At 37.8% G+C, this 14,466-nt stretch overlaps 1 protein-coding gene across 1 annotated transcript in view; it reads right to left on the bottom strand.

The window, feature by feature from the left end:
* NXPH2 (neurexophilin 2) overlaps positions 1-13,175 on the bottom strand; it is a 167,096-nt gene extending 153,921 nt beyond the window's left edge. Inside the window, exon 1 of the mRNA XM_072613196.1 lies at positions 12,198-13,175. Within this exon, the coding sequence (XP_072469297.1) occupies positions 12,198-12,248 (51 nt within the window). The 5' untranslated portion in view covers positions 12,249-13,175. The remainder of the gene's footprint in view (positions 1-12,197) is intronic.
* Between the last annotated feature and the right edge of the window lie 1,291 nt (positions 13,176-14,466).

Below are 14,466 nucleotides of genomic sequence, written 5' to 3'. Positions count from 1 at the left end.
ATATGTATAAATAATGTAGGTGTGTGGGTTGATTTAGTTATCCTATTTGTTCATATCATTGGTAGCCCAGCGATTTTACTGACTGTCATTTATTTGCTCAGTTGTTGATATGAATTAATGAGATTCTTCTGCAGTTTTTTTTTTTAGTGTTACATTTTAGATACATATGAATAAGAATGCAGTGCTAAGAACTTTAGAGGTAACATGGAAAAATCAGTAAGATCTGAGTCTTACAGTAAATAAAATTCTCTTGGGAACTAACATGGCGTACTGGGTGAGGAAGTTGTACTCTGTGAGATTCCAGAGAAATGAGAATTATTTAGTTCCTTGAAAGGACAATTTATCAAACAGAAACCTGCTTCTGGAGTTTAGTTAACTTACTCTTAGTGGATAAATAAAGAGGCTAAGAAGCCAGGTCTATGAAGAAAATTAGTTTCTACAGAACAAGTCATAGAATCAGAGTTTAGTTGAAAAAGACAAACCTTAGAAGTGATCTAGTCTAATTTTCTACTCAATAAGCAATCTTTTCTACAGCATCTTAGACAGATGGCCTTTTCTTCCTTTAGGGGGCAGTCCATTCCTCTACCAGACAGCTAGCTCTTCATGTAAAAAACTTCTTTTTACTGTTGAAATTCAATAAGTTGTAAACTAAACATTTAGAGACATTGATGGGCACCATCGAAAAAGAAATTCACAAATGCAGAAACTTGTTTTGAGGATCCCCCCTCTCCAAGATAAAACACTCTATGGTCTAGCCACTGTGGGGTTCTTTTTAAGATCAAAAGTACAGTACTGTCTAGACAAGAGTTACTTAGTATATATTAACTGTCAGGTCTCATATACCTAATATAACAATTTTTATTCTCCTATTTAATAAAAAAGGATTTTCTAAAATGACCTTGCTTTAGAGATGGTTACAGAGCTAAAAACCTTTCTTGAATAAAATCATTCATTATGTTCTTTCATGTATCTTGAAAAAAAGGTTCTCCTCAGAGTAACACCAATACCCTGGCCATGGAAAGTCTTAGCATTCTTAACATTTCAGACTATTGCTGAACTAATCAATCATCATGCATTTACTGAGAGTATTCTATGACATCAGGACGATTAGACAATATGGAAGAAATATAAAGTGTAGTACCTGCCCCAAAAGAAAGTCAAAAGTTGGTTAAGACAATACTGTATCATACAAAACAATATATTATCATGTTGTTAAGGGATATATTACATGGTAAACACCACACACTTACAAAATTTCAAAGGAGACCAGATCTTGATGAAGACTGGATTAGGTAGAGATAAACAGAAGAGATTATGGCTTAGTTTAAAGGATATGTAGGACTTAGACAGGTAGTAGGTTAAAGGAGGGCATTCTAGAACAGACAAGTCTAGAGTATTTTGAGTGTGGTACATTCATGGATAATGAATAGGCCTAGCTAAAACACTGGATATATTGTTGAATGGAAAGAAATAAGGTAGATGGAACCTTGAAATCTTATTGAATAGGTGGAATGGAACTTTGATGTGTAGGCACCGAAGGTTCCTCTTATTGACATAGGAGAGGAGTCAATGATGAAAGTTTATGAGTGGAGGAGTAGTGATATAATGAAAGTGCTATTTAAGAGAAATTACTCTGGCAATGAAGTCTTAAAGGTGTTGAGAAATTTCTTCTCAAGATACTATCACTTGGAAAAAATAAAATATTATTACTATTGAAAGAAAGGTAACCGAGAAAACATAAGTTGCAACAAACTTACATACCCTTTTTCTCATCTCTAAAAAGTCTTTAGGAGAATATCCTAAAGCTATCAAGGACACCCTTAATAAGGAAATAGATAGATTTTCACAGGTAATATTGTATAACCAACCACATCTTTATACTCACTAAATTGGTGGAAAGATACAGAAAAATAGTATGTTTCTCTAGGTTTATTGTGTTGATTATTAAAGGGTATATGATTCATCAAAGCAAAAGCCACCTTGGAGGTGGTTATCCAATAAGGCATCTACTATGCATACATTAAAAATCAGGCAAAATTCCTGGATACAATAGAGATAACTTTATTAAGTTACTGTCATTATTAATATGAACTGAGGCATAAAACATGCTTGCCACCGACAGGGAGAAATATGGCACAGTGTCCAAAATGAAGAGGGATTCTCTACGATGGCAAGGTCCTCTTCAATTTGGACACTGCACTAAATTTCCCCTACAACAATGCCAAGCATATTTAAATATTCCTATTTATGGGGCATGTATGATTCATTTGACCAAACCCTAGAACATTATAGAGACCCCTAAATAAGAGCCATAATTGTTCAGAAAGATTTGAGCTAAATTTCTACATAGGAAAAACCAAGTGAATAGACAATGTTCACTGTGCAAATTATAATATGGATTTGGGTGAAAAGTCCATATAGCTAGTTTGTTAGTAAATATATGTTGGACAAATATTGTAAATGGAAAACAAACCAGGACTAGCATTGAATGGGAGGAATAAATTTGGTTGGATAGCAAATCATCGAATTTCATGATCTTAAAATCATTGAAGTTACCCAAGGGGCAATGAAGAGGAAACATAAGGAGAATGAGTAATATATATCATATCAACAACAAACTATTATTTACCAAAATTAAAGTAAAGGATGTCACCAAAGAGATGTGCAAAAAGAAAAGGAGATGGGCCTGTCAGGTGGTAAGACTGAGGGTCAAAAAATGGATAGCCTCTATACAACAGTCATACCCATGCAGTGTTAAATTATTTAGAGGAAGGACCCCAACACAAAAGGGGTCCCAATTTACAATCTGAAGTTCTGGAGTTCTATATAGCAGGTGGTCAGTACACACAGTACATATTCGTTGAATGAATGGACAGATGAATGTCACAGACCCTTTTAAGGAGGCTATTGCAAGTAATCCAAACTTGAGGTGATGGCAGAAGTAATGGGTAAAAAAGAACAAGAAAATCATAAGTTCCTTGAAATCAAGGACAATGTTACTTTCCATCTTTGTATCTTTAAGCCCTTTCATAGTGCTCTGCAAGAGTGGGCACTTAATAAATGCCTATAGAACAGAACTGAAGATATTTTTTAGAATGTGAATATATGTGTATGCACACAGACATAAATATATATGTAGTTTTTTTATTCCTTCTAATTCATCCCTTATCTATCAGCTTTACCTTACAGGTTATAGAGAACAGAAGAGAAGGAATAAAAAATAATTCCTGTTTCAATTCTGGTTGAATGGGAAAATAATGCTTCCCCCATATTAAATCCTGATTTGACAGGCTTGAACTCCAAATTTTGTTCATGAAGTATCCATGTAACTGAGACATAAAGTTTCTTGCATACCCTTTTTGGGTTAATGAATAGTAACACAACTTGCTTAGAGTTTCCCTTATGGTATGCAGACCCATCAAAGGGTTGGTTCCAGTTTTTCTGTTTAGATATAGCATGGATCCTTGGTCAGACTTGCGTTGTCTATTCCTGGGCAGTAAGAGCAAGCTGGGGATATTCCCCACCCTTTTCAACTCACAGCAAGAATCAACTTCTCATGATATCTGCTCCCAGGTTCTGCTGAATCAGTGCTTGCCTGGGAAGTATCTGTTTGAAGTTTTTCCTTTCATTATAATAGAATTATTATCAAGGAAGGCAGTCCTTAATATTCCTGCTCTGTCTATAAACATTAATAGGAATAAGGTATTTCAAAAATATCAGTATACATAAAATAGCTGAAAACAATTACCTTGCATGAGAACTTGCAGTGATGCAAAGTAATATTATGCTATTTGGTATTATTATTTTAAAAATTTTATCCTGCAATTAGTTTTCTATCTCTCCCTTATACATAGTCTGTTCATAATGATGCCAATCAAATTATCATTAATGCTAGTACATATTCCCTGGCTGTATTTGTATACAGAAAGTGAATTGGAGAATTCTGGACCAAATGAGCCATCTGGTATCTTTTTCCATTCCCAAGCACTATCTCCCCACCCCATCCCCTACTTGCAATTCTGGATATACCTCCTATGTCAAATTGAATTTGGTAACCTTGAAGATTTTTCAAAGCCATCAAAAAGTCAGTCAATTAAACACTTATTATATGCCAGAAACTATGCTAAATACTTGGGATACAAAGAAAGGCAGTCCCTGGTCTCCAGGAGCTCAAAGTCAAATGAAGAAGACATGAAAAATAGCTATGTACAAACCAGATATAGACAGGATAAATGGGAGATAATCAACAGAGGGAAGGCATCGGCATCAACAGAATCAGTGAAAGCTTATCATAGAAAATGGGATTTTAGCTGGGGCTTGAGGGAAGTCAGGAAAGCCAGGAAGCAGAGATGAGAAGGCAGAGAATAGCTGAGAAATAGGATCTTGTTTCAGGTACCTTGCCAGAACACAATGGTTACTCGCATGATGTTAGAAGGCAGAGTTTTATTTAAATTATTGCTAGAAAAATGACCACATTAGCTCTTCCACGTATCTTTTCAGCACCACATAGTGGACAGAGCCTCAGCCCCCGCCTGTGGTTTAGTTTACTTGTTAGGCTTCCTTTCCTAAGATTTAGGGTCCTCATATTCTGCAGATCGCTCTCCAATATTTTTCTTTGTTACATTTACATTATTTGAATTTATGTACCCAGAACCTTTGGGGGAGCTAGGTGGTGTCCTAGATAAGAGTGCCTGGCCCGGAGCCGGGAAGATTAATCTTCATGAATTCAAATCTGGCCTCAGACACTTAATTGCTGTGTGACCCTGGACAACTCATTTAACCCTGTCTGCCTCAGTTGCTCATCTGTAAAATGAGCTGGAGAAGGAAGTGGCAAACCACTCTAGTATCTCTGCCAAGTCCCAAATAGCATCGTGATGAGCGGAACACTTGAAAAATGACTGAATAAGAAATCTAGAACCTTTGGAGTTGCCATAAACATTTCTTACCTAATCAGCCTAAAGACTTCATTTAGGAGAGTAATGTCAAGTTGAAATATAAACTGGTACTGCTAATCCATACATAAGGCCACATATTGACTGAAGAAACCACATATTAACAATATCTATATTCTATTGTATTTTTAAAATTTTTGTTAAATACCTCCCAATCACATCTTAATGTAGTTCAGGTTTCTCTTGGGAGTATTCAGGGCTTCATGCTTTTGACACCTCTGATTTGAAGGATACTAAAATCACGTACTAGTTCCTTTACTCATTCTCCTATAGTGTTGAAATGTATTGATCCTTATGACATTACCTATTTATATAGACTGGTCATTCATTTTAGTCATGTCCAACTCTTCATGAACCTATTTGAAGTTTTCTTGGCAGAGAAACTGGAGTTTCTCCAACTTATTTTACAGATAAGGAAACTGAGGCAAATAGAGTAAAGTGACCTGCCCAGGGTCACAGAGCTAGTAAGTGTCTGAGGCCATGTTTAAATTCAGGGAGATAAGGCTTCCTGGCTCCAGGCCCAGCACTCTATCCACCACACCACCTAGCTGCCCCAATTTACATAGGACACTTTGAAAATCTTTTCAGATGAACTGGCAGCAACTACAAAAATTGCTTGAGAAAGAATAATTTTCTTTTCATTCATTACTTATATTGACTACCTTTAATGATTATAGCACCTAAATGGTGCTTTGGATAGAACGATCTGGAACCAGAGAGACCTGAGTTCAAATCCAACCTTAGACACTTCCCAGTTACGTGTCCCTGGGTTAGTCCCTTAAACCGTGTTTGCCTGAATTTCCTCATCTGTAAATTAGAGATAATAATAGTATCAACTTCCTAAAGTTGTTAATGAGGATCAAATAAGATATTTGCAAAACATTTTGCACACCTCAAAGTGCTATATAAATACTAGCTGTTGTTAGTATTATGCATGACAGCAACTGTTTGTCAAACCTTCTTTCCTATTTTCCACACACTTTCCTCATCTATATAATGGGAATAGCAGCACAGTATGAATCCAATATAAAATTTGAATGTAAAATAATTCATTATTTTCATGGAGAGGCTATATGGCACAACTGAATGCTTGACTTAGAGGATCTGAGTTCAAACTAGAGCTCTGCTATTTATTGCCTTTGACACTTTGACACCTCCCTGACCCTCAATTTTGTCATCAGTACAATGAGATAGTTGGTTTATTTTAGATGATCTCTGAGGTCTTTTTCATGTTTAATTTTATAATGCAATCAACATGTAAAACACATGATCTTATTGTAACTCATAAAGTGCTTCATTGTTAGAAAAATCTAAAAACACCATTTTAATGTCTAAAACACAGGTTAAAGACAATTCCCCACAGTTAATAATTGGGTAATGATGAAGAAGAGGAAGAGGAGGAACAGGAAGATAGCTGGCATTTATTATAGAGCTTTAGGATTCACAAAATCCTTTATAAATATTATTTTGCCTTCAAAACAACCCTGGGAAGTAAGTTCTATTATTACCATTGTTTTACATATGAAGAAATGGAGGCAGGCAGATAGCCATTAAATGACTTGGTCAGGGTCACACAGCTATTATGTATCTGTGACTGAATTTGAACTCAGGTCTTCCTGACTTCAGGTCCAACTGTATTCATGAATCAAATAAAGGAAAGTATATGTCAAAATAAGATCTAATTCCCTTCTACACCAGCCACTTTATGTAAATTTCATTATACTTTGTGTCTAGGAGATGGATTTTGATGAATTCTTACCATTTTCCAACTCTTCTATTATGATAGGCTTCTAAGTCAAGTACGACAAAATTCACTTTAATGGTAAAGATGACTCTTTGATCCTTAGGCAATTTATTTGATTAACGTGTATTTAAAAAATAGTAGTACCCGTATTGCTTATATTTTTATCTCCTAAGACTATTTTTAATAGTGATCCTGGAAATAAGGAAGAAATAGAGAAAGATGTATGTGTATATAACTATAGTCTGCCATTTAGTTCAAGACAGACTATTTTTCTATGATAATATAAGTTTGCAAATTTCCACCAAATAAAAAGTTATAAAATAAAAATTTTAACTAAAAATAGTTCTATAATGCAAAAGTGTGTATAATATGAATATTATTTTATGTTTTAATTTTTTTTAGTATTGATCAGCATTACTGTTTGAGGAACTGAGTTGTAGCATTGAAAATCATGGATCATGTCAACAAGTAATGAGAAATAATTTTGAGTAGTCTATTATTTAAAAAATATGAATAATCTCATTTGGAACGCTGGAAATATGTATAAACAAATATTGTGTTATAAGGTTATACGATATTGCTCTTATACTTGAAATAATCTCCAAAAAAATTTAAATAATGAAAATTATACCCTCAAAGCATCCTACATAAATTTGGGATAAGTTAATCCTATCATTCTATAGGTGAAATGAAATGAGTAACCTCTATGTTTTTTTAATGTGTTTAAAACTGGTCTTAATTTTTAAAATTCAGATTCAGTTTGACTCCTGAATTGTGATGCCAGTTTTCAGACCAGAGGAAATCTCATGGCTAAGACAGACATAAGAGTCTTCACAGAAATGCTGACACAACCCTAGCTATAGATGCTTGAGTGTGTAGCTATAATTCTGTTTTCCCCCAAATATTATACTACAAAGGTTCAAGAAGACGAACTTGTAGAATATTTAAGTAGTTGAAAACAATTCTGTAATCATAACAAAATTACAAAACTGTAACACTATTTGCCCAAGAGTGTGAAATACTGAAATGCTCTAGAAACATTAGTGACTTTGTGTGGTAAAATACATGTAACAAGATGAAATCAACATTTTAAAGATTCATTTGTTTTTCAAAGTACATAGTTACATTTAAGCTGATGCCATGCAAAAACTTTAAAACATTTTTTTTTTCAAACCTCTAGTCTTATTTAGTATCTTTAACCGCTAATCAGAGGTAAAAGGATAGGATTATAAGACACCAAAAATTTAGGATGAATATTGAAAAAGCTTTTTTCATTAGGAAATCTATTAAGCTATAAAATAATCTCCCTTGAGATGGGGTCAGGTTCCAACGTGTAAGATATTTAAAACTGGAATGGACAACACAATACCCAAACAGGCCAAGAGAAGAAACCTTTTATTGGGTGGTGGTTAGACCAGATGGCTTAATTCTCTAATTCTAATTCAATTCTAATTCCTTCTCCTCCCCCCACCCCTTTTTAATGTCTAAGGTAGGGGTAGCAATAATGAGGTAATTATACAACACCGGAGGAGTCTGATATACATTAATCTTAAACTAGAGATAACTCTTATGTACTGGCCATGATATGGTCCAAGTAGCGGAATTATTTTCTCCTCATTATCATTTGGGTAGTAGTTGAAAAGATGACTATTGATTGTATGCTGTGAATTAATGTTTTGATATTCATTGACTAGAATAATATTTATTGACTAGAATAATATACAGCAAATTGTGATTTATGAATGGAAGATATTCATGAGTTATCACTTCTGGCTAACATGATACCAGTTGAGTTTCACAGTGCATATAGCATATTAGAATACAGAACAGAGAGCGAGTGTAAGCAGTGAACTATATTAAGCAATGGTTCAGGTGGAAAAGTTATCAAATTATAATAATATATCAATATATTATAGGATATATTAAAGGATTGACATAAGATATATTAATTTATGTCACAAATATTATGATTTTAAAACCACCTGAAAAATGAACACTCTGCAGTAAAATTTTAGTTTATATACTTTCACTTTAAAAATGCAATCATTATGTTAGCAGGAAGATAATTTGGTAAACGCAGCAATATTCATTTTTATTTATTAAAACTACACCAAATCTTAACCTTCATTTTCAGCTGGATGTTTTATTTCATTTCACATTCTTTTTATCATTTACATTTTGCTAATGTACAAAAACAATGAATTTCAACTTATGCAAATTTATTAAAAGTTCAATAAATATCTTTCATTGTATACAGTGGGGCGATGCAACTTTTTTTGCATCATAAATTTAAATTGTCATTTCTTTCTTGATAATATATTAGGATAAGAATTTCATCCTGTTAATCATTCCTTTTAACAAAATATGCTGGTCGGTAAAAATTTCAAGGAACAGAAGAGATTCCAAAATCATTACATACATTTTGCATATACCTGGTTACTAATCTCATAATTTGGGCTCTAAGAATAGACTAGTCATTTAAAACACTGAACATTTGAAGCACTAAAAAAGAATTACACATTAACAGGCAACATACTGGCATTTTTTAACTGCCCCCTCCCCAATATTTTTCAAATCAGCAGCCTATTGTTTTCTTCAAAACCCTAGATACTACATCAGTAATTACAAAGAAAAGAATCCTAATCATCATCACAATATTAAATAACTACAACAAAATTTATTTATTTCTTTTTGTGCAAGCTGTGTAGTGGGGTCATTTGATGGAGGAGTTGATAATGTTAACATAATCAAAGTTTCAAGATGCTTCCCCCTTAACCATTGTTTCATTGCTACAAATTTCCTTAAGCTCTAAAGAGGGTGTTCTTGAATTGTAGACAGAGTATTTTTTTTAAAGAATATTTTCCTTCATCTGAAAACAGCTCTTTAGTTGAACGTTATTTTCATCTCAAATTGAGCAGCTGATTTTTAATTTTCAAGCCCAGTTGCATTTAATACCCAGTAGCTGTTGGGCCATAACAAAGAAACTCAATATCAAGTGGAAAGGTGGAATCAAGCTACAATACTGTCTAAAGGGGCAAGTTTTAATGCATCCTTTTTGATATCTACTGAGTGTGTGTGTGTGTGTGAGTGTGTGTGTGTTTGTGTGTGTGGGAATGTTTTAATTTAGAATTGTTCTGTCAGCTGCTAAGCTTTCCATTCACATCCCAAACCCCTTGTGTTGTTCAGTTGGAAGCTGTGCTATAAGAATGTGAAGAATGTAAACAGCCTTTTATTGTCCAAAAGGATAGCAGTGTTTAAGAAACGTGTGGCTTATCGCAGGGCTGCAGCTCTGTACTTCACCACCATGATAAAGTGCTATAGGGGGAAAAACCCATTACAAGACAAGCACAACCCCAAAATGGATTACAATTCTACAATAAGCTTTCTTAAAAACTAATCAATCAACTTATGCCACGATGTTAGAAATCGAGTTCTTAAGGAGGATACATAATCCTTTCAAGATTTATTATGCATTCCCTATTTATTCATTATGTATTGGAGTATAAGTGACCAAAACCACCCACAAAACATGAAAGCCTTTCAGATATATAATAGGTGGTAAGTAACTTCTGTAATATGACCTCAAAGTGATCTGTCCTTATAATGAATGCATTCATGAAGACACTGATACTGTACATACAGAAGGCATACCTGTACTCCTCGTGTTTTCAGAGTTTTACTCAAACATCCTGGAGAAGCCTTACCTGTTTGTTTTTTAACTATTCAGGACCCTATTGTAAATAGTCTAGCTAAAAAGAGTAGGTATTGGGACTCTGCATTGCATCTCTATAAACCTTGACAAGTCACTACATAAGTCGAAGCTATTATAATATGCAAAATAACATGCCTAATTTTACTTTAAATTTAAATGAGATGACAAATATCCACTCTTTGTTACCTCTGCCAGACATCAAGAAAATGAAGGGAAAACAGTGTATGTGCAGGTTTTTTTTGTTATAAAACTGTGGTTGGGGGTGCCCTCAAGGTGGGCTGTCAACAACAGGAAAAGCCTTTAAAGTCGGCGCATGTAACTTTCAAATAAGGATCTATGCTCCTCAAAGTCTCAGTATCTAACCATATTGAAACAATTTTTAAAACTTTTACTAGTTTGGAGTGGTGTTTTTAAGGGATGTGTGTGTGTGTTAAAAGTCTGGACTTCCAGTTCTTACAAAGATACTGAGTTGGGTTGAAACAGAAGTGTATCGATGAAAACTAAGAGAAATCACTGTATAACCGCCCCCCCCCCCCCAATATCTTCTCCACAGCAACGACTGTATTAGGACAATCAGTCAAGTACTTAGAGATGATCAGAACATAAAATAAAAGCTGACCAGATGCTTACACAACCAGATGCTTAACCAAGACAAACCCAGAAGTTGCTCTTTTATTCTATTTTTTAAAGTTACTTTAATTAAGGTTTTTATTTGAGGTCTCCATTCAACATAATTAGCTAAGGACAACGAATTAAGACAAACTGCAGCAAAGGTAGCATGACAGCACGCAGGGAATCAGCTCAGAGTCATGAATTGGACATGGATTTGGTCTCGATCTTTCCACGACCTTAAAAAAACCCTACCTACTTCACTCTGGGCCGGCAATGGCCAGGAGCCGGCGGAAAGGTACCCGCGGAAGACTCTGCGGTTCTCTGAGAGCTCCGGCGGGGAGTTGCTGCTGAAAGTTACATCCTGCCACCCACCAGCAGACAGAAAACCCCAAGCCTTCCACCAGAACCAGAGGGAAGAGACAAATGCCATCTGCCCGAAAAGCCAGCCCTCTTCCCCATTTTCGACCCCTTCCCCATAGGCACTGGTACATCTGGTACATACCGATCAGCCTTATCTTTATGAGGGGCAGGGATGCAGTCAAACTCAGGTGTGGGGGAGCGCTGTTGGAGAGATCTATCACCCAAACTAACATCTACAAGCCCCCAAATCATCCAAAATAAGAATTTTAAAAAGGAAAGAAAAGAAACCTCAAACTCTTCCAAACCATCTTCTAAATTTAATTTGGAGGAAGGTGTTCCCCCTACTTAATGTGTCCCCCCATCTTCTCCGTCAGTCCCCCGTCTTCGCCCTCTGGGTCTTCTTTACCCTCTGGCTCCTCTTTACCCTCTGGGTTCTCTTTACCCAGGTCATCAACTGTCTTCTACCCACTTCTCCGCTCTCCTTCACATCCCTTCTTTGGGCATTCCTACCTCCAGTCCATGTCCCCCAACCCTAACCCTATCCTTCTCTAGGTCCTTTCTATCACAGAACCGGAGTCTCTCCCTCCTCACCTCCAAGTCTCTTCTATTCCCCCAGTTCTGCCCCTACTCCCTCCCACCTCGCCTTTGTAGCTGGCCGGGGGGCTCAGCTTCCTTTACCCTCCAGGTTGGGCTAACATTTCCCGCCGAAAAGCTCCCACTGGCAGAGCAAGCCCAGGAGATCGGGGCCAGCCAGGGGGTGGTGAGGGCGGGGGAGGCCGAGACAAGGAATTGGGGGCTGCGGGCGGGGGCCACTCACCAGTTGGAGGAAGCCTGGGACCACGACAAGGGGCAGGGGCCGCAGGTACATGGTTCCGGCTCTGCGTCTCACGAGCTCCGCTCCCTCGCTTGTCTCTTGCACATCTCCACTTCGGGGGGCAGGACTGAAGAGGACAGGGACATTCCACTGCGCTTTCCTCTCCCCCCACCTTCTTTTTTTTTTTTCTTAAACTCCAAACACCGAACCGAAGGGTAGGTGGGAAAGAGTGGGGAGGGCTATATATAGGGAGTGAAGAGAGAGAAAGAGATCTGAGCCCCCTACCCCGACCCCTACCCGTACACCCCTTTAAGGAGACAAAAATAATAATTAAAATTAATTCTGAACAACCACCACCAACAAAGTCCAGTCCCTGAGCAGAGCGGGGGCTCGCTTGCCTTGGCTGCAGGGGGCAAACTGAACTGGCTGCCAGTGGGGACCAGGCAGTGGCGGCTGCCTCGCGCTATCTGCGGCTCCTTCCTTCCCCTAGCTCTGTCTCCAGCACCGCGGCCGCGCAGCTGCCTTCCTGGCCGGAGAAGAGCGGAGCTGGCTCAGGAGTCCTGGGGGAGTCCCGGGAGGCCCCGTTCCTCTTCCCTACACCCCTCACTCCCGCCCAGCAGGGGGCTGGTCCCGGGCAGCTCAGCCGCAGAAGCGAGCCCAGCCCACCGGCTCTCACTTTGGGGGGAAGGGGCGGCAAAATAAGAAGTGGGGGGTGTGGGGGACGGGAGCGGGGTGGAGACCAAGGGGAAAGAGTGCAAAAGAGAATTCTTGTATACAAAAGGACGGGGTGAGAGGAGGAGACGGTTGGGGAGAGTTTCAGAGGGATGCCTGAGTCTGGGGATAGAAAAAGGGGGATAAGATGTAGGGAAGAAGCTAGAGATGTAGGTGAAGATTACTAAAGACTGAGAGGGTAAGGGAGATCATGGCACAGTCTAAAGAGGCGAATGAAGTCGGTGTAATGGGAAGGTTGGGGGAGTTCTCAGAATGCTGACTGATGGGCAGAGAGTTAGGGCCTGGGTATCAGGGACCTCTGCACCTGCATGATCTACAGAAGTGGAAGGTGTTCCGAAGTATGCCCAAGCCAGCCAGCGGGAAAATTAGCTTTCGCGAGGATAGAGTGATCACCTAGAGATACCTCGAAGGTCGAACCAGGGCTGTGATGGTGGAGAGAGTGAGAATAATCCTTAAACAAAGCCTTCAGGTTATTCCATGTTTGGGCCAAGAGACAGCCTAGTACAAAATAGACCAACAAAGTTGTGCAGATATTGCCTTCCAGAGGAGTTCAGTAGTATGAGCAGCTCCTGTGTCTGTCCTTCATCTCTGGACCTTCCTGTCTCACTTTCACGGTGGAGATTAAGGAAGGCAGAACTCAAGATGCTGGAGAGTATGTACCTTCAATACTGTTGACCTCTTCCCTATTTCTCAGTCCACTGGGAAAAGCGTCCTTATACTGTGTGTGTACCCTTTACGGACTGAGGTTTGATGATGGAAATTAAAGGCCAACAGAGAAAGAAAGAGAAGAGACAAGATTGTTGTTTATTTCACTTATAAAATTTGGCCATTTTTTTGTTTGAATTTTTAAAAAGGATACTTCTAATGACTTCTAATCCATCTCTCTGCCTCCATCCTTCATGAAATGAAAATTTTAAAATCAATATTAAACATTCTAAATGTTCATTTTTGAAGTAAAATATCCTCAGCCCTGAAGCTCAGTCACACTCCTGGGTAGGAATTGGTGATCAGAATGGCAGAGCTCTTGCTCCTATGGTTTGCAGAGGCTGCAGTACAGGAAAATGAGGGACATTGTATATGTACAGCACCCCTTCAGTATGGGAGGATTGGGAAATATGTTTGTCCTAAGTAACCCTCAGAAACAGGAAGTGTCCTGCCCACCCCTCTACCTCAATTCCTTCTTTTCTGTGGAATAAAATGCCTAATTTCTTCTTTACATCTTATCCTGATTTTCAAAATAGGTGAGGGGAAGATACAGATCTTTGACCTATAAGCTCCAGTAAATATATGTGAAAATTCTAGAATGTATTATTATACAGACAACTAAGAAAGATAGTGCTCTCTAGGAGCCAGTATGGGTTCACTTAAAACCATCATATTGAGTTCACATTTTTTTGTTAATCAGATTTCTATATCAGCAGATCAGGAAAATGCCATGGATGTACTGTATCTGAATCTTAACAAGATATTTTATAACATATCTCATGATAACTTTAGGTTGAGCTAGATGTAGGGTGGAGGGTAGTAGAGTTACATGACA

The sequence above is a fragment of the Notamacropus eugenii genome, chromosome 5 (genome assembly GCF_028372415.1).
Source record: "Notamacropus eugenii isolate mMacEug1 chromosome 5, mMacEug1.pri_v2, whole genome shotgun sequence".
NCBI classification, from domain to species: domain Eukaryota; kingdom Metazoa; phylum Chordata; class Mammalia; order Diprotodontia; family Macropodidae; genus Notamacropus; species Notamacropus eugenii.
This window is presented reverse-complemented; position numbering and strand designations above follow the sequence as displayed.